The sequence below is a fragment of the Narcine bancroftii genome, chromosome 13 (assembly GCF_036971445.1).
Source record: "Narcine bancroftii isolate sNarBan1 chromosome 13, sNarBan1.hap1, whole genome shotgun sequence".
Taxonomy (NCBI): Eukaryota; Metazoa; Chordata; class Chondrichthyes; order Torpediniformes; family Narcinidae; genus Narcine; species Narcine bancroftii.
The window spans coordinates 84,357,548-84,379,475 of record NC_091481.1 but is presented as its reverse complement, the minus strand read 5'-3'; the positions used below and the strand labels follow the sequence as shown (position 1 = coordinate 84,379,475).

The window sequence follows — 21,928 nt, the reverse complement described above, 5'->3', positions numbered from 1 at the left end:
TAAATACTGAATTTTGAGCACAGAATAAGAATTGCCTGATACTGGTGAACTTGGAGGAGTGAGAAGTGAGATTGGCCTGTGAATCAAAGAGCTTTTCTAAACTTACACACATTAGATACACGTGCGCTTAGAATTAGAAGGGGGGTTAAGTTAATAGTAATAAGTTAAGGTTTGATCTGTTGTTTTTATGTTTAAAGAAAATTAAAAGTAAATTTTAAGTAACCATTTGTCTTGGTGAATTTCTATTGCTGCTGGACAGGGATCCTCTGGCCCTGTAACAAGACTAATATAATGTATATTTCGGCATACGTCGACTCCTTTTTTAGCCTCATTTTAATGGTTCTATGTTATAACCGGCCTATGTCAACCCCCATTTTTCAGGCTGTCCAAGCCTCCCAAGAACAACCCAAATTATTATTTAAAAAAAAAACACCCCAATCCCAAGTAACAAAGGTATAAACTGAGTTTAAAAAAAAACACATCTCAGCCTACCAGTGGCGGGAGGAGGAATCTTGGCCTACCAGGCAGGAGTGGGCGACTTCAGCTTTCCAGGTAGGAGTGGTTATAGCAGCACCCAGCAGTGGGGAGGTGTCAGAGAGTGGCGGAGCTGGTGGGAAGGTGCTTCCAGCATTCACTTGTATGCCAAATCAACATTAATGTTTTTTTGTGAATTTAATGTCTCGAGAGTATATTCAACATACAAGTCGACCCCCACAACTATTTATATGTGCTGAAATATACGGTACATTTAAATTTTATTTCAAGGAATGGATCTTGAGATGTACTTACAATAGAAAGCAAAGAGTTCCTAAAAGAAAAACGTCAAATCTTAATTGAAAAATTAAGCCAACTTTCACATATTTTACTCACTTTCTCCTCTATTTTACCAATCTTACTAAAATGTTGTTCCAGTGACAATTAACAGATTGCCCAACATTTACCCACTCTTTCTTAGCACAGAGGAATATTGGGAGCAATATTGGTTCCACTGTCATTCTCCACTTTTTAAAAAAAATACACTTAATTTTAAGTTGCTGTAGATTTCTTATGACTTCTGGTAAATGCAACTTTCTTTTTTCTCTACCATAAATACCATAAGGGAAACAATGAGCTATTGATGGAAAGGATTAGGAACAACTTATTGATAACACTACTGTCTCTGTTCCACAATCCCTCATGAGCGTAATCTGCATCACCCAGATTGAAAAACTGCCCATGATAAAATGCAATTCTACTAGTCAAAACATTCTGAACTATTTAAAACACTAACATGTGCCCCATTACAACAAAGCAACATTCAGTATCTAATAAAGCAAATATAATTGGTTGTTTAAAGGTTGACTGAATCAGGTCAAGTTACAAATTATGTAATTCTGGGATGATAAAAAAATGATGAATAAGCAAGGCATGCTGGTGATAGAGATTAGAAAGACTTAGAATTTAAGGTGGAGATTATTGTTGGAAGGCACTACAAAGATCTGACATAAACATTTGTCACCTGGTATTAAAATATTCTATCGAATGATGCTAAGTAAATAAATTAGTATAAGCTACTGTGTCACAGTAATGAAGAATGAGAACATGTTCAGATAAGAGTTGAGTCAAAGTTCATTAAAAGTAATTTACTCAAACAGGCACCTGCTGCTTTTTAAAACCCCACGCGTTTCAAATAACATAAGCGCATGGTAACATCATGAGCCTGTTCGATTAAGACTCCAGTGAGCCACTATACGGCAACCACCCCCCAGAACCAGCAATAAAAGGCTAAACCTCCAGTGCCATTACTGCCCACTACTCTTGGGCGATTGTCTGCGCCTTCGCATCAGAAGTCGTGGCAAGGGCCAATCAAGGTTGAGGTAAGTGGGCTTTAGTCAGTCAATCATAAATGTCTTTGGATGCCCCCCCATGTCCAGTACACAAGTTGTACGATTGTTTTGAGGCTCTCTGAAGGAACCCGCATACGGCCTCTCTAAGGATGGCCCGTGTGAATCTCTAAGCACAAACTCAAACTCTGTCACTGTTCCATGCCTTGACATGGGAACTGGGGCAATTTTTCCAAGCTGTTCCTGCAGTCGGTGGCACCTCTTGTCCACGTGCTGCAGGCACGATCTCTCCAGGTACAGTGAGCATGGCTCCATAAACCAAGTCTGATGATGAGTTGAGATCCTCCTTGGGTGACGTTCTAGGGCAGCTCGTCTGCCCAATCAGGTCTCTGGCAATGGGCCATCAGTGCAGCCTTCATGTGCCCATGGAACCGCTCCACCAGGTCATCCGACTGCAGGTGGTAGGCTGTTGTGTGGTGGGAGTTGCATTCCCAGTAGTCGCAACATCACGTCCCAGAGTAAGGAGGTAAACAGTGGGCCTCTGTGTGCGGGTAGGCCTAACCGAGATACCTGGCAGAAATACAAGCTTCGGTGCACGAATCAGTCGATGAGTGCATCACAGAAACCCCGCCTCCAGCCAGTTAGTGAATCTGTCGATGACCTTTAACAAGTACCTAGGTCCTCACGACACCGGAAGCGGGCCAACGATGTTGACATGTATGTGCTCAAATCTGTGCTGTGGTGGCTGTAAAGGCTAAAGTGCCACCTTCACGTGCTTTTGCACTTGTTCAGATTGGCAGTCCTTGCACATCTTTTCCCAGTACGTGACCTGCTTTTTGAGTCCATGCCATACAAACTTGTTGGTCATCGGGGTGGGACAGTCCAAAGCCAGCAGTTCTCTATCGAGTGTGCTGTATTTTGTTTCCGGAGGCAGAGGTCCAATTCCTCTTGCTGCATCGGATGCTCCTATCGTCAAGGTGGTTGTTGCATCCATTTGTGGATGGACCAAAGTTGCCTTCGCTAGGGGATCTTTGGTCTGCTAGAATGCTATAGTCATTTCCTTTGTCATAGCTGGACATGAGGTCAAAGGAGTGGGGGGGGGGGGGGTTTCATTATGAGCGGCACAGGGTAGAAAGCGATGATTGAAATTGACCATATCCACAAATTCCTGGAGTCCTTTGATGGAATTGGGCCTCCCGAATTTGAGAATAGTTTCCACCTTGCTAGGCAATGGAATGACACCTCAGCTACTGATCTGATGTCCCAAAAACTGCTTGAATTTGCACTTGACAGAGTTCTGTTGGCCCAAACTCCTATAGGCACAGCAGAGTAAACGCAGATACTGCAGGTCCTCTTTGTGGGAGTGTTGTTCAAGAATACAAAAAGGAAGTCCATGCTAACCCCCCCCCCCCCCCCCCCCCACTAGTTTCGTTGAGATGCCTGTAATCCCCTCAAGGTCTCCATATGTAGCAGGAAAACCCACAGGTTATTAGACCTGTGCATGTTTCCAAGCTCCTCCATTTTGTGGAACTCTTGTAAGCTGCAACTTGTTGGGCAACAAGTGTTGGTTCATGTAGAGGAAGTCCTTGGGTGAGGATGTGGTGTGCGATGTCATGTTTGGGCGTGGCGTGGAGTACTGGGGAGTGACAATGTCCGGAAACTCCGCAAGAAGTTTGGCAAATTCGTTGTTTGAGTACGATGTCTAGGTGTGGGGTAGCTATTTTGATTTTTCTCAGGTGGAATGCCTGGAATGTTATGTTGTTCACCAACCGAGGTGGGCTCTCAGGAAGTCAGCACCCAGCATCAGCTGGGACACAGCAGCAGGAATGAACTTTCATGTGAATTTATTGTCGCCAAATTTCAGGGGTATAGTCCATGTGCTGTATGTACAAATCGAACTGGTAAGCACCGAATCTGTGCTCATGGTACGAGTGTCAAAACCCAAAGGACACTACCTCTGCACCCATGTCATTTAGCAATTTGCACTGGGAGAATTCATCCCAGACGTAGAGTAGACTGTAAGGGTGGCCAGCCACCATAGCCATGGTCACGGAGTCATGCTTATCCGGGGGAAGCGTGCGCCCTCATCACCAGTACTCGTGGAGCCTGGGCCTTTGGGTGTGACGCAGCACTAATTTCTGTGGGCCTTGCACCTTGCTGTTTCGTGCGCCACAGAACGTCTGCACGGGCAGCCACTGTTTGAGGGTTATGAAAGTCCTCGTCATCTAACGAGGCAGATGTCTTCTGGCATATGCTCTAAATCAACTGCTCGAAGAGCAAGCAAGGCCAGTGCCAACATGTTGTTCATTAACTCTGAAGGGGCGCAGTCCCCCAGACCATCCACATAGAGGAGCTGTGCAGCTCGCTCACATCGTGAGACCATAAATCTGGAGAAGGAGAGCTTTGTACTTGCCGAGAGCTGGTGGTTCCCAAGGAAGTCCACTATTCGGCCAGCTGTGTCCTGGTCAAGGACGCTTACCACATGATAGTACTTAGTGGCGCCCACTTCTATCTTGCGAATTTGGAACTGCACCTCAGCCTACCTGAACCAAACTTCATGCTGAGTGGTTTTGAGCTGCATTGTCCACGATGGGTCCAAAATCTGTTTGGGCCCGTCGGGGTCACTAATGTAGCAACTGTGTTGCAGTGCAAAATGAAGAATGAGAAAATTATCATACGTAGTTGAGTCGTAGTTCAGTAAAAGTAGTTTTCTCAAACAGTCACATGCAGGCTTTTAAACCCCATGCATTCCAAATGACATCACGTCACTCAGAACCTCCCGAGCTGGCCTCCGGTAAGCTGCTACACTAGCACCATCGTATCTTTAATCACTGCAAGTTAGAAGTGGGAACACACATTTTCAAAGCTGGCATTTTAATTAAATTTAAAGCAAAAGTTTATTTAAAGCAAAATTTAATTTAACATTTGATGCATTGTTATATATTGCAGGGTCTCTTAAACACACCTCAAACATCTACAGAGTCAAATGTAGCAAATGCACATGAGGACCATCATCTGCAATATTTCCTCTGGCTCAGTCACAATCATTGCTGGGTCAAAATCTTAAAATACAGCAGCATTCACTACACAGGCAGTGTAGTGCTGCAGTCCTCAGCACTTTTGAGGTAGCATTATCTGTTTAGCCTTCCAGCTTTGTATGTAGAACACTTTTTTTTTTGCATTCTATGCATTTGAAAATCAGTTAAAATGCTGATTTCTCCCTGTGCATTCATTATATAAACATGAACATTAATAAATTATAATGACTTCAGAAGTATAATTTCCACTATGTAAATCCTGCCCCCTCACATCTGGAGACTTGTCAACGCAACATCCTTCCACCCACCCTCAAGAAACACATTAAGGCAGTTATAAATGGAATCTTTTAAAAGTAGATCTGTTAATCCACAATATGCTTGTTATTGACTGTTTTTACAAAAAAATACAATGGTATTTCAGCTCTTTAACTGCAAAGTTAAACCTCTTTCCATTGGTCACATCATTTTAATAATTCCACTGTTTTAATAATTTATTTGTGCAAGGAAGACTAACCCAAAGACCAATTTACTCCCTTCCCATCTCCTTTGTAATTTATATGATTAATATTAACTTTTATCATGGTGGGGAGCTGGCTGTCTACCGGCATCACCTACGGCTCCCAGAACGCTTCCACCAGCGTTGTCTCCGCTCCATCCTCAAAACATTAATTGGAGCGACTTCATCTCCAACATCCAAGAACTCGAGATGGCAGAGGCCGACAGCATTGAATCCACGCTGCTGAAGATCCAACTGCGCTGGGTGGGTCACGTCTCCAGAATGGAGGACCATCGCCTTCCCAAGATCGTGTTATATGGCGAGCTCCCCACTGGCCACCGAGACAGATGTGCACCAAAGAAGAGGTACAAGGACTGCCTAAAGAAATCTCTTGGTGCCTGTCACATTGACCACCGTCAGTGGGCTGATATCGCCTCAAACCGTGCATCTTGGCGCCTCACGGTTCGGCGGACAGCAACCTCCTTTGAAGAAGACCGCAGAGCCCGCCTCACTGACAAAAGACAAAGGAGGAAAAACCCAACACCCAACCCCAACCCACCAATTTTCCCTTGCAACTGTGCCTGCCTGTCTCACATCGGACTTGTCAGCCACAAACGAGCCTGCAGCTGATGTGGATATTACCCCTCCATAAATCTTCGTCCTTGAAGCCAAGCCAAAGATTAACTTTTATGAAAATCATCTCCCTTCCTCAATTTAACTACCTAAAAATAAATTTGGAAATCAAATTTTCCATCTGGCTTTACCACTTTAATTATTGCTCTGCTCTACTTTGAATTTATCAGAGTAGATCAAGAGCCATGAGAGGGTTTGGTGAGGTTTCCAGGACAAACAACAGCAGAAACTTAAAAATAAACACCCACATTTACTGGAAAACTAGTGTGGAGACTGGCACATCAAACCCCTTGCACAACGCTCCAGGCTACTGAAAATTGACAGAAGGGTATCAGGTAACAGTTCCAATGGAGAGTAAGGTGCCTGAAGGGCCTCGGGTGCTAACAGATTCCTGATCACATCAGGGTTTGGAACTAGGGATAGAGGAGGGAGATAGATGCCTCAAGCTTCAATTCACTGGGAGGAGTCACGTGATGGAGTAGTGGCCGGACGGTGAACTCCAGCCCTCTCCAGAAAAGTCGGGAAAAACAAGAGAAAACACAAAGGCACAGAAATAAAAGTTACAGAAAAGTGAGTATAAAGGTGGAAAGAAGATGGCGACAAAAAAAGAAAAGTCGAAAGCAACGGTAAGAAGAGAGGAAGAGAAGACAAAGGAGGAAAAAGGTGAAGGCCTTACCTGTCCGAAGAGGCCCGCTGCGGAGAGAGAAACCCGCTCCCTCAGGTCGGTAAATAATGGACTACAAAAATGGCTCGCAGAGCCGAACAAAAGTGCGCAACCGCGCATGCGCGAAGTTTCGCGCATGCGCGATGCGAATGAAAAAAAACACACCGACGGGAGGGGGGACCAGCTGGGGAGTCGATCTCCACAGCCGGCAACGACAGCTGCAGAACACCTGCAGCAAGAAGAGACCACAGAAGACAATAGAAACAAGATAGAAGAGGAGGAAAGGGCAGCAAAGAAACAACAGATGGCCAACCCAGAGGAAGAAGAAGAGGAAGAGTATGGTGAAATAGAAGAAGAAAAGAGAGGCAAGGTAAAGGATATACTTGCTCTTATTAGAGGATACATGGAATCATTTAGAGAATGGCAAACACAGGAATTTAAGGATTTAAGAAAAAGAATAAACAACACAGAAGAGAAAATAAATAAAATGGAGATGACCTTAACAGAAATGGGAAAGAAAATGGACAAGATGGAAGAGCGGGCAGTAGCAGCAGAAATGGAGGTAGAAGACTTAAAAAAGAAATTGGAGGAATCTAATAAAAAAACTAAAGAGACACAAGAACTACTAGCTCAAAAAATAGATACAATGGAAAACCATAACAGAAGAAATAACATAAAGATAGTGGGCCTTAAGGAAGATGAAGAAGGCAAGAATATGAGGGAGTTTATAAAAGAGTGGATCCCTAAGACCCTAGGATGTCCAGAACTACAGCATGAAATGGAAATAGAAAGGGCACATAGAGTATTGGCCTCTAAACCACAACCACAACAAAAACCAAGATCTATTGTAGTAAAATTCCTAAGATATACTACAAGAGAAAAGGTACTGGAGAAGACAATGGAAAAAGTAAGAGAGGGCAACAAACCACTGGAGTATAAAGGACAAAAAATCTTCATTTATCCAGATATAAGTTTTGAACTCCTAAAGAAGAGAAAAGAGTTCAATACAGCAAAGGCGATTTTATGGAAGAAAGGGTATAAATTTATACTAAAGCATCCAGCGGTATTGAAAATATTTATTCCAGGACAACAAAACAGACTATTCGCGGATCCAGAAGAAGCACGAAAATTTGCAGAACAATTACAAAAATAGACTGAGGGAGGAAGACGGGTAATGAGAGTTAAAATGATCACGACTGATATGTATGTGGGTAAAGACAAAAATAGACTGAGGGATGAAGACGGGTAATGAGAGTAAAAATGATCACGATTGATATGTATGCAGGTAAAGAGGTATAAGAGTGAATAGAGACAATGAGCATACATGAATGTATCTGTACTTAGAGGAAAATATGGATAGTATAGACAAGAATTAATAAGGGAAGGTAATGGAATAGAGAGAATAAGGAGGGAATTAAAAGAGGGACCTTTGTGACATATGAAAAGTGAAATCTTTTCTGGGGGAGGCGGGGTGGGGGGAAATAGCGGTCACTGCAAAATCAGTTGACGCTTGCGAGTGGATTCGCAAATCCAAATGGAGAGGGGAGATGTGGTTGTCCGACAAGGGATAAAGGACAACTCAGGAGGTGAAGGGGAGATTGGGGATAAATAAGATAGAAATAGGAGAATAAGGAAAATGTTAGATGTTGTAGGAATGTTGTCTTATAAAGAGTTGAAAATAAGAAAACAGAAATGGAAAAGGAGGAAAGGTAATGATGGAAAAACGGAAAGAGAAGATAAACAAAATATAAAAGGGCTACGCTGAACTATATGTCTTTAAATATTAATGGAATACATAACCAAATTAAAAGGAAGAAACTACCAAATTTAAATGAATAAATGTATTCCATTAGAAAAAATAACATATTGGTTAAGAAATAACATTGAAATATTCGAACAAGTATAGGAGCCTTACATTAAATACAATAGCGAAAACCTACCGGGGACAAACATTACCTAAGTTGATGGAAGGAGAAGGAAAGAAAAGAATGGACTCAGTAGAATTTCTGGTGTAATTTGGTTGAATGACAACATTGTCTGACTGGCTTAATGCAACCTAGATTGTATACCTAAAATGGATGAGAGGGGGGGGTGGGGGGGTGGTTTGGGAGGAAAGGGGGGGGGGGGGGAGAAAAAGTCACTGTATATGTGTGAAAAGAAATAGTGTATATCATGGCTAATGTGATTTATGGTGTGAAAAATAAAAAAAAATTAAAAAAAAAAAAAAAAAAAAAAAAAAAAAAAAAAAAAAAAGCTTCAATTCACTGCTGGACTGGCCAGAAGGCCGTGCAGGTACTGAGGCTGTGGGGCGCAGGAAACAGCAGCATCCACAGACAGTAGAACTAAGGAGCTTTGTGCTTCGATGCTATTGAAAAAAATCTAGGATCAAGATGGGGTCAAATTTCTTTTGTTGCTTCAGATTTTTTGTCGCTCCTTCTTTGAGGTGTGGGTGCATGGTTAAGAGAATCAAGGAATCATGAACTGAAATACACTCCACAGCAATGTGATTTATGACCAATCAAAGTCTGTTTTAAAGTTAGATTATACATGGAACATTTCCACAAATTATAATTGATAATAGTCGGATAATATTTTAGTGATATGAATTGAAGGATCATTATTAGCTAGAACTATGGGGAGAATTCCCCGTCCAAAATACTTTTGATATCTGCAAAACAGGTCAGGATTGGATTTATAATTTCATTGGAAAATCTGCAGCTCTCGCAATATTTCCTCTTTGCTGAATCCATATATTTTGTGCTCAAATTTCAAGAATGAAGTGATCTTACAAGTTCAAACACAACCAAAATATGAAAGCCATGGCTACCACAATTAGTAGTTGAACAAGAGATTTGAATAAATTTTTATTCTCTACGGCAAGGGCACTTGGAGATTACATTCATACTGATTTGTTCAAATTGGATTTGAACCACAAAGCCACTTTACAACAGTGAAAACACCCAAAATCCATGATATTTTACCAAACTTGTTCCTCAGAAAGCTAGCTGCAAATTGGAAACAAAAATTTCATTTGGGATATGCATTAATGAATCTCTTTCACCTCTTGAAAAAGACCATCCCAGAACCTGAAGATAAATATTTGCAATTTATTTGATGCACTGCCCTGCCTCTCAAATGGAAATACAATGCTTGACTGACAGAAGCTTCTAATACAAGCAATAAAAATTGCATAAATCCCGAGATCCATATTTTCAACTTTAAACAAGGCATTACTTCATCCTTCATCTCCTATGTAAACTTGTATCCTAAAGCGTTAATCTCAGGCCGATGTAAACTTGTATCCTAAAGCGTTAATCTCAGGCCTATGTAAACGTATCCTAAAACATTAATCTCAGGTTTATGTAAACTTGTATCCCAAAACGTTAATCTCAGGCCGATGTAAACTTGTATCCTAAAGCGTTAATCTCAGGCCTATAAAAACTTGTATCCTAAAGCATTAATCTCAGGCCTATGTAAACTTGTATCCTAAAGCGTTAATCTCAGGCCTATGTAAACGTATCCTAAAACATTAATCTCAGGCTTATGTAAACTTGTATCCCAAAACGTTAACCTCAGGCCTATGTAAACTTGCATTCTAAAACGTTAATCTCAGGCCATGGAATTTTTGCAAAATACCAAGAGTAGATTTTTGACCCCCCATGTACACCACCAACTATCACCCAAGTACTTTCACTCCAACTATGGTGGAATCAGTTCCATTCTCCTACTTTTTCTCTATATTCCTATATAATACAATTATTTATCCTCTAATGGTGAATTGAAAGTCAAGATCAGCTTGGCTTGATGAAGATTCTAAGACGTGAAATGTTAACTGTACTATCCAGTGTTGCTTTTATTTTGGCTCGGTTTATATACCCAGTGAATTCCACATCACAACCATTCTGCCCAAAGTTATGCCCCACATTTATCGTGATTTTATTTTAGCCCACTTCCTGGAACCCATGATCTTTGCATTATTAATAATTGAATAGCTTCTTTATTTAACCATTCTAAATCACTAATGATCTTGCACATTCCATCAAATCTACTCACAGGCATTTTAGCTTCAAGGTGAGATACTCCAGCTTCCAACAAATTTTTTTTTGGACCATTTCAAAAACCTTCATGGTCGTAATCAAGCTATATCATTTATCGACTGATCTCTCTCAGCAAGTTCTTCCATGTCCAAATTGGTACACAAACACCCAGGTCCTCTCTTTCTACATCCACGTTAGCCTATACATTTTGGCAGAAAATAAATTCTCGACTACATTTGTCCACTACTTACTTGCTCATTGTGACAGTACAGATCTATCACCAATGTATATAGTGTATATAGTTACAGTATCTTACAGCGATTGGCTGAGAGCTTAGCCATACCTACTATCTGGGCCTTAAAGGGTTGTGTCCCTAGCCAGGTTGGATCATTCCGGACTGGTCGGCCACCTGTGAAGAGCTCCTGTCTTTTGCTAATAAAAGCCTTGGTTTGGATCAACAAGTCTTTGATTCTTTCGACGAGCTCTACACTCATTAAGCCAGTCTATGACTTCTTGCAGCTCATTAATGTAATCCTGATTGTTTACCACCCCTTCCAATTTGATCTTAGCTGACTTTATATTAATAAATATCCAATTTAATACTAGGTGCCAAAAATGTTTTGCACAAGTTTTCCTATAAAACTTGGTAATTGAAGAGAAATGAATATGTAGAGTTATTTGCCCTCCTCAAGAATTATAATAAAGTGCTTTAAGCAAGATCTTCAGTACTGCAATGATTCTGAAGAGAAACACACCAGAATTTTCCAAGGGAATTTTCCTAGGTGTACAGTGATCTTTAATGAAAATGCTGAATCAAATGAAACAGCCACTGGGGAAAACGTAATGGCTATACTTGCAGGATCCATTTAACTGGACTGAATTTAATCACATACGTTCCAAATGCAAGCAAAGGATTGTTACACAATTTTAGAAGCAATGCAAAGCAAACTAAAGAGGGCAATTTCCTTACCCCTAGATGCATTCTGCTGCATCTGTTGAAGGAGTTGTTTCAATGCAATATTAGCACAATTGCGTTTGGCTTCTTTTTTGCTGACACCTAGCCCTTCTTGAAACACAAATCCATCCACATTTGCACGATAAGAATAACAGGTCATAGAAACTCCTAACAAAATAGAACAGAGAAATTAGTTTTTTCACCATCTCAAAGAAAATGCAAATTAAACTTGGAGGGCCACTAGAAGTGACCAAATAATCAAAAGCCAATGGAAAGACAGGCCATTTTGCTCTTAATAAAACTGTTCTGATCTCAGTCCTGAACATTTTTATTGATCTACACAGACTGCAAGAGCTCTCTAGATTTTTTGAGGTATTGTTCATTCACGCAGCTAAGTAGCCTGAACCTTAATGCTTTTTTTTTGTTCTGGATTGGTCCAGAGGAAGAAACAATTTACATAGAAAAGAACCACGTCTGGACATGTGAGAAAGTAGAAAAATTTTGGGAAGATCTAAATCAGATATTAAATAAAATAACAGAAAACAATATACCAAAGAATCCAGAGATCTTTCTCCTAAGTAACATAAAAAATAAAGAATTTGGAATTGACTTGGAGGATGCACAAAAAAGATTTGTTAAGATAGCCCTAGCTGTAGCAAAAAAATGTATTATGTCAACCTGGAAATTGGAAGATAATTTGAAAATACAACAATGGTATATAGAAATGAATAAATGTATTCCATTAGAAAAAATAACATATAGTTTAAGAAATAATATTGAAATATTTGAACAAATATGGGAGCCTTACATTAAATACAATAGCGAAAACCTACCGGGGACAATCATTACCTAAGTTAACGGAAGGAAAAGGAAATGAAAAGAATCGACTCAGTAGAATTTCTGGTGTATTTTTATTGAATGACAACATTGTCTGACTGGTTTAATGTATCCTAGATTTTATACCTTAAATGGATGGGAGGGGGGAAGTAAGGAGGGTGGGATGGGAGGAGGGAGGGGGAGAAAATGGCACCGTATATGTGTGAAAAGGAAAAAGTGTGTACCATGGTTAATGTGATTTATGGTGTGAAAAATAAAAAATTTTAAAAAAAAGAAAAGAACCACGCGAACACCCCTTCAGCCAACCACACGAACATCTCTTCAGCCAACCTCATATGCCAATCTCAAAGCCAAACTAATTTAATAATTTAAGATCCACTAGATTTTGAATATGAGAATTTAAGGACATGAAGAAATGGCAGATAAGCCATTTAGTCAGTTCACAGCTTATGTAGGTTTAACAGGCCAGATGGCTTACTCCTGGTCCAAATTATGTTCTTAGGCTCACCAGTTATGTAGAGGTTTTTACCCAGCAAGACAAATCCTATTTGCCCACATTAAGACACATCTATAACAAGTTCACATTTACCATCACTAAAACAAAATCTTTGGTGTTTGCTTATTACATTTCTCTTGATTTCTACTTTGTTTCGTTTTATTTCAGACTCCGTTTGGCTTGGCATTTTCTTACATCTCTTTATTGACTATAGTCGTTTAACAAGACATTGAAGCCTGAGATGGTTGGTGATAATGCATTGATTTTGCATTGCACCACATGCTTTTGCCATTCAGTCCTTACATTCATTCTGAAATACAACTAGATGAATGTCAATCTGCATCTTAGCTCCATTTACAACCTGCTTCTCAAAGTGCTTTCTAACACTCCCCTGACAATTCCTCTAGTCACAATTAAACAAAAAGTTTTAAAACTTCTCTACTCAAACACAGTCAAGAGAACCTGGCCCTAGACCTACCTTTAGTGCCCGAAACATTCCAGCATTAAAAACATTGGGTTTAAACCCAATGTAGTCCAATTTTAGTTGTTATTGATTAAGATCAAACTTTAAGCATTACATCCTCAATATGACAAATAATCCATTAGATTGACTTTTTTGTCAGTTGCAAAAAACCCTCTACTCCTCCACAGAACCTCTATGAAGTACTGTACTTGATCTTGCTTTATAGATCACCCAAAAAAATGAACACATTCATATCATAATGAGCTTCATGTTATAATTTTCCATGGAATATTACAGCAGAGAAAACAGGGGCCTCCCTTCTATGTACCTGTCCAAATTCTTACACGTTAAAATTGAACCTGCATTCATCTAGTGACATCCCTTTGTAAGATTCTGTTGTCATCTGCTTTACTTGCCCTATGAACACAAAATCGTAAACAAATTTAATATTTCCTACTTTTTGTTGGTTTATCTAGCAAGAGTAATTAACTACACAGACTTCAAATTTGCATCCTCTTATAAACTATGGGAAATTAATTGATAAAATTGAGGCTATAGTTCAATTGATTGGCCTACTAAAACCAAGGATTGTTGTAAATGTACAAATGCTCTATTTGATTTCCAATAGGAGAAAGAATGACAGTGTGAGAGCAGGGGAGGTTGAAACAAGAGGACACAAGTTGAGGGTAAGGGGGCAAAATTTTCGGAGAAACATTAGAGGATGTTTCTTCACTCAGAGAGTGGTGGCTGAATGGAATAATCTTCCAGAGGAAATAGTTGAGGCAGGGTCAATTCTTTCAATAAAGAGGAGGCTGGATATATACATGGATAGGAGGGGGTTAGAGGGTTATAGGCAGGGGGAGCTAGCAGAGTTGTTTGAGTGAACCGGCGGGCCGAGATGGCCTGTTTCCATGCCATCAACTGTTATATGGTTATATGGTCTGTTCAGTGTGCACCTGATAAGAGCTGGTCATACATAAAGAACAAGCTGAAAAAGAAGATCAACTAGTATTCCCCTTAAAGGGATAGCAGCAACAATTATCCACACCACCCAGAACACGCTCTGTTCTTGCTGCTACAATCAAGGAGGTGGTATTGGTGCCCCAAGACTCACGACTGGGTTTGGGAACCAGTTGCTGTCATTCTATCATCAGGAGTCCGAAACAACACTTAACGAGATTCACTTAAGGTTTCTTACCTTGTACATTATTTTAGTACTTTCACTCTGTTTACATTTCATTCTTTGTTTGTTTTTCTTTTATATTCAGTAAAACTCCGATTATCTGAAATCCTCATTTGTTATCTGAAATTTTTTGGAGCCGAACTGAGCAGGGATGTCAGGCTCCCAGCAGCAGCGGGAACCTCAGGCTCCTAGCATGAGTGTGTCTTCAGTGGAGAGGTGTTGGTGACCGGCAGTGGCCAGCATTTTTTTGTGTGAGAATTAAATATTATTTCAACACTTAAACATTGTTACAGTGATTTGATGTGGTGACTGGGATATATTTTTTTTTAAAATGACCAGTTCTCCAGAAAAACATTTATCCAAAATAGGCCTGGTTCCAACCATTTTGCACAGAGTTGAACTGTACATATTTTTAGTTACACTACTGATAAATCAATGTCCCACAGGAAAAAAAGAATCTTAAGAGTACATGTCATGAACTAAAACCCTAAAAATAAATTTGAAATTTGACTTTTGATAATTAATACAAGAACATGACAAGTACCAGAATTCCCCACTTCTTGAAACTGTAACTGGGATCCTTTTCTCTGGCAAAAATGATAAAGTGTTGAAACTGGATTTGCAATTTTCCCTTCAAACTCTTTCAGTAATGCAATGAGATCATTCACATTCTCAGCTTCTTCAGTCTTTGCAGGAAGCTCCCCTGCAATAAAATAATCCACAATTCATTTAATACCTTTAATTAAATTGTAATCAATTTTAAAAAGTAACCCTTTACAATGTCCAACTCAACATTGACACAAAGGCTGATAAACTTGCATGGAGAGAATTCATGTGGAGACAACGAAGAAACTGAAATTGCTCTCCTCAGGCCAGAGGTGACACTTCTGAAGTATTTCCCGACCTATTCATTTACTGGAATGTGGCAGACATTTAAAATGACTGTCAAGAGGGAGTGGAATTTAAATAAAGTCCAGGTTATAAATCCAGAACATAGATTGTTTCTTTAGAATATTGTGAGAGTCAGATTAATCCATTTGGTACAATTATTTAATCAGAGGGTGCTTATTCTCTGGGACAATGGAAATGTAATCACCAGAATCAAAATTTATTCTCACGTCTCATGAAATTCATTGTTTTTGCAGCAGCGTTGCAGGTGCACATATTCATTATAAAGGCAAGTCTCTCTCTTTGGCTTGGCTTCGCGGACGAAGATTTATAGAGGGGGTAAAAGTCCACGTCAGCTGCAGGCTCGTTTGTGGCTGACAAGTCCGATGCGGGACAGGCAGACACGGTTGCAGCGGCTGCAGGGGAAAATTGGTTGGTTGGGGTTGGGTTTTGGCAAGTAACAAAGCTATAAATTACATTTTAAAAAAATACAAGGTGATCCTCAACTTACAATGGGGTTGTGTTCCTGAAAACCCATTTCTAGTCGGGAGAGATTAAAAAAAATTAAGTCGAGAAAGAACACTGCACCTAGCATTTCTGGTGGGTTGTTTTCAGTGCACTTGTTTGGGTGATCACTACGGAGACTGCCAGCGTGATCGAGTCAGCATTGCAAGAGAGTATGCTGCACGATACTCTTGCACGACGCTGCCATCACCCAGCATCGCGAGAGTAGCATACCGCCTAATCGCAAGCTTGGGAGCAGATCGAAATTTGAAATTGAAAGTACGGATTCCAACCATCATAACTTTGAAAAATCGTAGGTAAGGGAGTACCAGTAAATAAATTAGTGCAGACAGTGCGCTGGAGTCCGAGTCATTGCCCATGCAGAAATCAGATGGCAGAGGGGGAAGAAGCAGTTTGCCTTTAGGATCCTGTACCCCCCTCTTGAGGGTAGTGCTGTCACATTCCATCCTTCCTCACGCAAGTGAAAAAACCGCAAGTTGGAAGCAGGAGGAATAAATCCAGATTCTGTGGGAGAACTGCCAAGATGGAATGAACTCATTATGTTATGACTGTTGTTCAATATGTTCCAAGAGGTCCATTAGACACAATAATGTTGAGAAGGGTCAAAATTAAAAGCCAGAAGCAATTTGGTAGATGTGGTGGCTTATTCTTTACTGGATTTCTACTTCCAAAAAATGTGCTTTTCCTATGCAAATAAGCAGCTTCTTTGGCTAATGGACAGTTTACAAGTCAATAAATTTGTTTTAACGATTATTTGCAATTTATATCCAATGACTGATGTATTTATAGGCAGTGACTAACATGTACATAAATAAGAAATGGAGACATTAGGAAATTCTTAAAGATACTTGTTTAGATCAGATTACCTCAATCCTGCCATATTATCCCAAGATTAAACCTAGATTTTCTCTAACCAATAGAATAATATTGTTCACATCACAAAGTTGGAATCCAGATTTTTTTTAAAAATGCCAAAATTCAAGCATTTATAGTCTGTGTGAAACCATCTTATTAGTTTCTTCCAAAATGCACAATCACAAGAATTAACTTGCCTAAAGGGCATTTGTATAGACAGTGCCCTCCATAATGCTTGGGACATTTTTCCTTTATTTGCCCATGTTCCACAGTTTTAAATTTGTAATCAAACAATTCACAATTAAAGTGCACATTCCAGATTTTAGTCTTGATTATTGGTATTCATTTTTGTTTGACCATGTATAAATTCCAGTATTTTTTATACATAGTGCCCTCATTTCAGGGCACCATAATGTTTGGGACATTTGGCTTCACAGGTGTTTTTTTTAATACTCAGGTATGCTTAATTGTCTCATCGGTGCAGGTACGAGTTTTCGGCTTGCTTCAAAGTTTTTGATCACCTTTGGAGTCTGAAGTTGCTCATTTTCAACGAGGACCAGAGTTGTGAGAATGAAAGTCAATGTAACCATTACGCGGCTTAAAAACAAGAACAGTCAGAAACATCACCCAAACCTTAGGATTACAAAAAAAAATTTGGAATATCCTTACTGGTGAGCTCAGCGATTGTAAAGGGACTGGGATTCCAAGGAAGACCTCCACTGTCGTTAACAGAAGAATTCTCATCAAGAAAAATCCGCACACGTGTCTGACAGACCAGAAACATATCAGGAGGCAGATGTGGAGACGTCAATGACTGCTGTTCACAGAAGACTTCATGAACAGAATTACAGAGGCTTCACTGCAAGATGCAAACCACTAGTTAGCCATAGAAGGAATGGCCAGTTTACACTTTGCACATTGTATCCTCTATATTTCTGTTCATGAAGTCTTCCGCTGACAGTAGTCACTGACATACCCACACCTATCTCCTGAGTATGTTTCTGATCTGTCGGACATACACTTGGGGATTTTTCTTCATTATGAGGAAAATTCTCCTGTCATCAGCAGTGGACGTTTCCTTGGAATATCAGCCCCTTTGCGATTGCTGAGCTCACCAGCATGCTCTTGTTTAGGCGATGTCTCCTACTGTGTTATTCTTGTTTTTCAGTCTTAATGCGGTCTTTGACTTTCATTCTCACAACTCTAGTCCTCGTGTTGAAAAATAGCACCTACAGACTCAAGGTGACCAAAAGCTTTGAGGTAAGTCGAGCTCTCTTATACCTGCACCAATGAAGCAATTAAACATATCCAAGTACTCACAAACACCTGTGAAGGCAAATGCTCCCAACATGATGAGGACACAATGTATAAAAAGTGCTGCAAATTCTGTGGTTAAACTAAAATGTACCCAAATAACATTGAATAAAACCTGGAATGTGTACTTTACATGTGAATTATTTAATTATAAATTTAAAACTGTAGAACACAGGTAAATAAAGGTAAAAAAGTGACTTTGTCCAAAACATTGTGGAGGGCACTGTACCTCTACATCAAAGATAACTTATCACATTACTATTATCCAGCATTCTCCATGGACAAGGAATAGGAAATAATGCAAAAACAAAAAAAAATCACTGATGCATTTACTATTCTGAAGAACTCAAACTAGCTCCACAGCTCAGCCAGACAATATTAGTACAGGTACACAATCCTTTATCCGGAACCCTTGGGTTCCGAATTTCAGATTTTTCCGGATTTCAGAAAGCCAGATTTAAACCCACCCGAATAGTGCTGCCGTATCCACCCCCACACCCTCCAGTCGCGCTGCCGTCTCTCCCCACCCCCCCCCCCACCTGCCCGACTCGCGCTGCCGGTCTCTCGTCCGACCGACCCGTCTCTCTCCCCACTTGCCGGATTTTAGATGTCTGGATAAAGGAATGTGTACCTGTAATGAACAAAAAAAGTTACTAGATCAATAAATAAAAGTGAGGGATAGTAAAATGGCTCCATTCTCACTGAAATTTTCTTTCTTTTCCACTTTTCAAGAGATTCCTTTTCCTTTCAGTGACATTCAACAAAAAAGTTAATTTAATGGTTTTCCAGCTTCCTACATGATACAGCAAATTAAAATGATCTTTGTGTTCATCTTGTTGTTAACCATAATCCTCTAGGGGAAAAGATACCTGAACACATATTATATAAATGGGACGAAAAATTGGTACAACATAGAACTTCTCCAGTATTACACCATCTCCTCAATATATGGAAGAAGATTCATGTAGAAAGAAATAAAATAAATTACCAAATACCAAAACTAATATTGACGCAAAATAAGCTACTCCCTTTTACAATAGACAACCTTGCCTTTAGAAAATGGGAAAAAAAAGGGATTAAAAGAATAGAAAATTGTTTTTCAGGAAGTAGATTCTTATCCTTTGAACAAATGAGAGATAAGTACAATATAACGGGAGATACAGCGCTGGCATATTACCAACTGAGATCCTACTTGAAAGATAAATTAGGAAGCAACTTGAGTTTACCAGAGGGAAGTAACCTTGAATATGTGATTACAGATACAATGTTAATCAAAAGATTTATAAAAAATATGTATATTAAACTGCAAGAAAAGGAAAATGAGGAAACAAATGGTAAAACTAAACAAAAATGGGAACAAGATTTAAATATAAAGATAAAAAAGGAAACATGGGAGAAGTTATGCTCTGGAACGATGAGAAATACAATAAATACGAGGCTGCGTATGATACAATATAATTGGTTACACAGACTATACATTACACCGCAAAAGTTAAATAAATGGGACCCAACAGTATCTGATAGATGTTTTCGATGTAAAAAAGAAAGGGGAACAACAATTCATGCAATCTGGACATGTGAGAGAGTAGAAAAATTTTGGGATGATCTCAATCAGATATTAAATAAAATAACAGAAAACAATATACCAAAGAATCCAGAGATCTTTCTCCTAAGTAACATAAAAAATAAAGAATTTGGAATTGACTTGGAGGATGCACAAAAAAGATTTGTTAAGATAGCCCTAGCTGTAGCAAAAAAATGTATTATGTCAACCTGGAAATTGGAAGATAATTTGAAAATACAACAATGGTATATAGAAATGAATAAATGTATTCCATTAGAAAAAATAACATATAGTTTAAGAAATAATATTGAAATATTCGAACAAGTATGGGAGCCTTACATTAAATACAATAGCGAAAACCTACCGGGAACAAACATTACCTAAGTTGATGGAAGGAGAAGAGAAGAAAAGAATGGACTCAGTAGAATTTCTGGTGTATTTTTGTTGAATGACAACATTGTCTAACTGAATTAATGCAACCTAGATTGTATAACTAAAATGGATGAGGGGGGGGGGGGGGATGGGGGGGTGGCTTGGGAGGAGGGAGGGGGGAGGGAGAAAAAGTCACTGTAAATGTGTGGAAAAGAAAAAGTGTATATCATGGCTATTGTGATTTATGGTGTGAAAAATAAAAAATTTAAAAAAAACAAAAAAAAAAAACCATAATCCTCAATTTCTTTTCAGGAGGCAAAGCTTCTGAAAAACATTGTTGTCCAATATAATTAATGATGCAGAAACTCAATTTTCGTCATCCCTTCCCAAATTGGTCAAAATGCCTTGCCAAATTTATGCAATTTATCCCTTTTAATTAGCATTAATCTCCAATTCAGAGTAAACAAGACTTGGGAGAAAGGACTGGAATTGTTCTTCCCTCTACACATCCGAGCTTCCAATTTACAATGTACTTCATTAATCTTGCTGAAATGGCAACGTGAAGACCTACACACGACTTAAAATCTGCACAGACCTGTTGTGATAGACACACTGCTTCCGTTCTGTGAGCTAACGGATTACTAAAACCTGACTGCTAATTAGAATCCATACCCGACTTGCCAGTATCAACTTGCACCAGAAAACGTTCTTCATTCTCAGATTTCTCCACTTGGAGTTTCAACAAATCAGAATCACTTGTACTGCAGTCCAGATTCATTTGAGAAGCATCTAGCCCTGCAATATCCTTTGATTTGAGGTTTGTAGAAGTGATTGGTGGACTTTCATTTCCAGATGCGTTAGTCGGTACATCCCATGAAAGTGAGGCAGCCAATCGACAGATCCTTCTTCCCTCTCTTGTGGTATCCCGTGTACTCATGGTTCTGCAACTTTACAAGATATCATGTTAATTTAAATGACAACTTCAACGCAATTACAGTTCAATCATGAAAATGTTTGGCCTGTAGCGGCCTGCGCACAGAGACGCAAACCAGCCTGCAAAATGGCCGATGAATGCAGCCACCGTGCGGACCGGAGAATGACACCAGCCGTTGTCCCAGGTACCTCCGCACTCTGGCAAGAACGCCGGCCAAACCGAGGTCAGCACTCTGATGACACGAAGCCCTGACGGCAGTACCAGGGGCTCACATAAGCAGAGCTGCCGGTGCAATAAAGCAGTCTTCGATTTCGACTCCTAGTGTGTGTACCTTCCTTCCACACTCATAACAGCCACCTCTGTAGTATGGTCTACATTGGGAAACACAAACAAATCTGATGAGCTTGAGAGGCACAAAACTAGTAAACTACACTCCATTCCCCCCCCATCTTACTTCCCTAATTCCACCCCCCAAGTATGCAAGCAAGCATTCACTTTGTTCCGAAGGAAAATACAAGAAATATCAAAACACTAGTGAGAACATAGAAACCAATGATTCAGTAACATAGTTTTAAACAATTACTGCAAACCTATTTTAACTTTATTGCATAGTTATTGTACATGTCAATGTAATAATACATAAATTCACTTTTAATCCAGTAGTCAAGGAAAAAGCACAAGCCATTGACAAATTGTTTTTTAAAAACATTTTGTGGCATTGGCATACAGGTACTCCTGACTTATGGCCTACTCAATTTTCGTTCACCCGAATATAAAAAATATAAAATTTATTTTATGTTTTATTGTACTAACGACTCAGGGTATGGAAGAGCCAAAATGCGTGAACTTAC

At 39.6% G+C, this 21,928-nt stretch overlaps 1 protein-coding gene across 5 annotated transcripts in view; it reads right to left on the bottom strand.

Moving 5' to 3' along the window:
- LOC138748665 (adenosine deaminase domain-containing protein 1-like) overlaps positions 1-21,502 on the bottom strand; it is a 38,376-nt gene extending 16,874 nt beyond the window's left edge. Inside the window, exons 1-4 of one of the 5 annotated variants that reach the window (XM_069909239.1) lie at positions 21,409-21,502; positions 20,816-21,090; positions 15,170-15,328; positions 11,662-11,814 (exon numbers count right to left, since the gene is read on the bottom strand). In XM_069909239.1, coding sequence (XP_069765340.1) covers positions 11,662-11,814; positions 15,170-15,328; positions 20,816-21,090; positions 21,409-21,425 — 604 coding nt within the window. In that variant the 5' untranslated portion in view covers positions 21,426-21,502. Of the gene's footprint in view, positions 1-11,661; positions 11,815-15,169; positions 15,329-20,815; positions 21,091-21,265 lie in introns of all 5 variants that reach the window. The other 4 variants (XM_069909240.1, XM_069909241.1, XM_069909242.1 and 1 more) reach the window with 4 other exon arrangements.
- Positions 21,503-21,928: the final 426 nt, after the last annotated feature.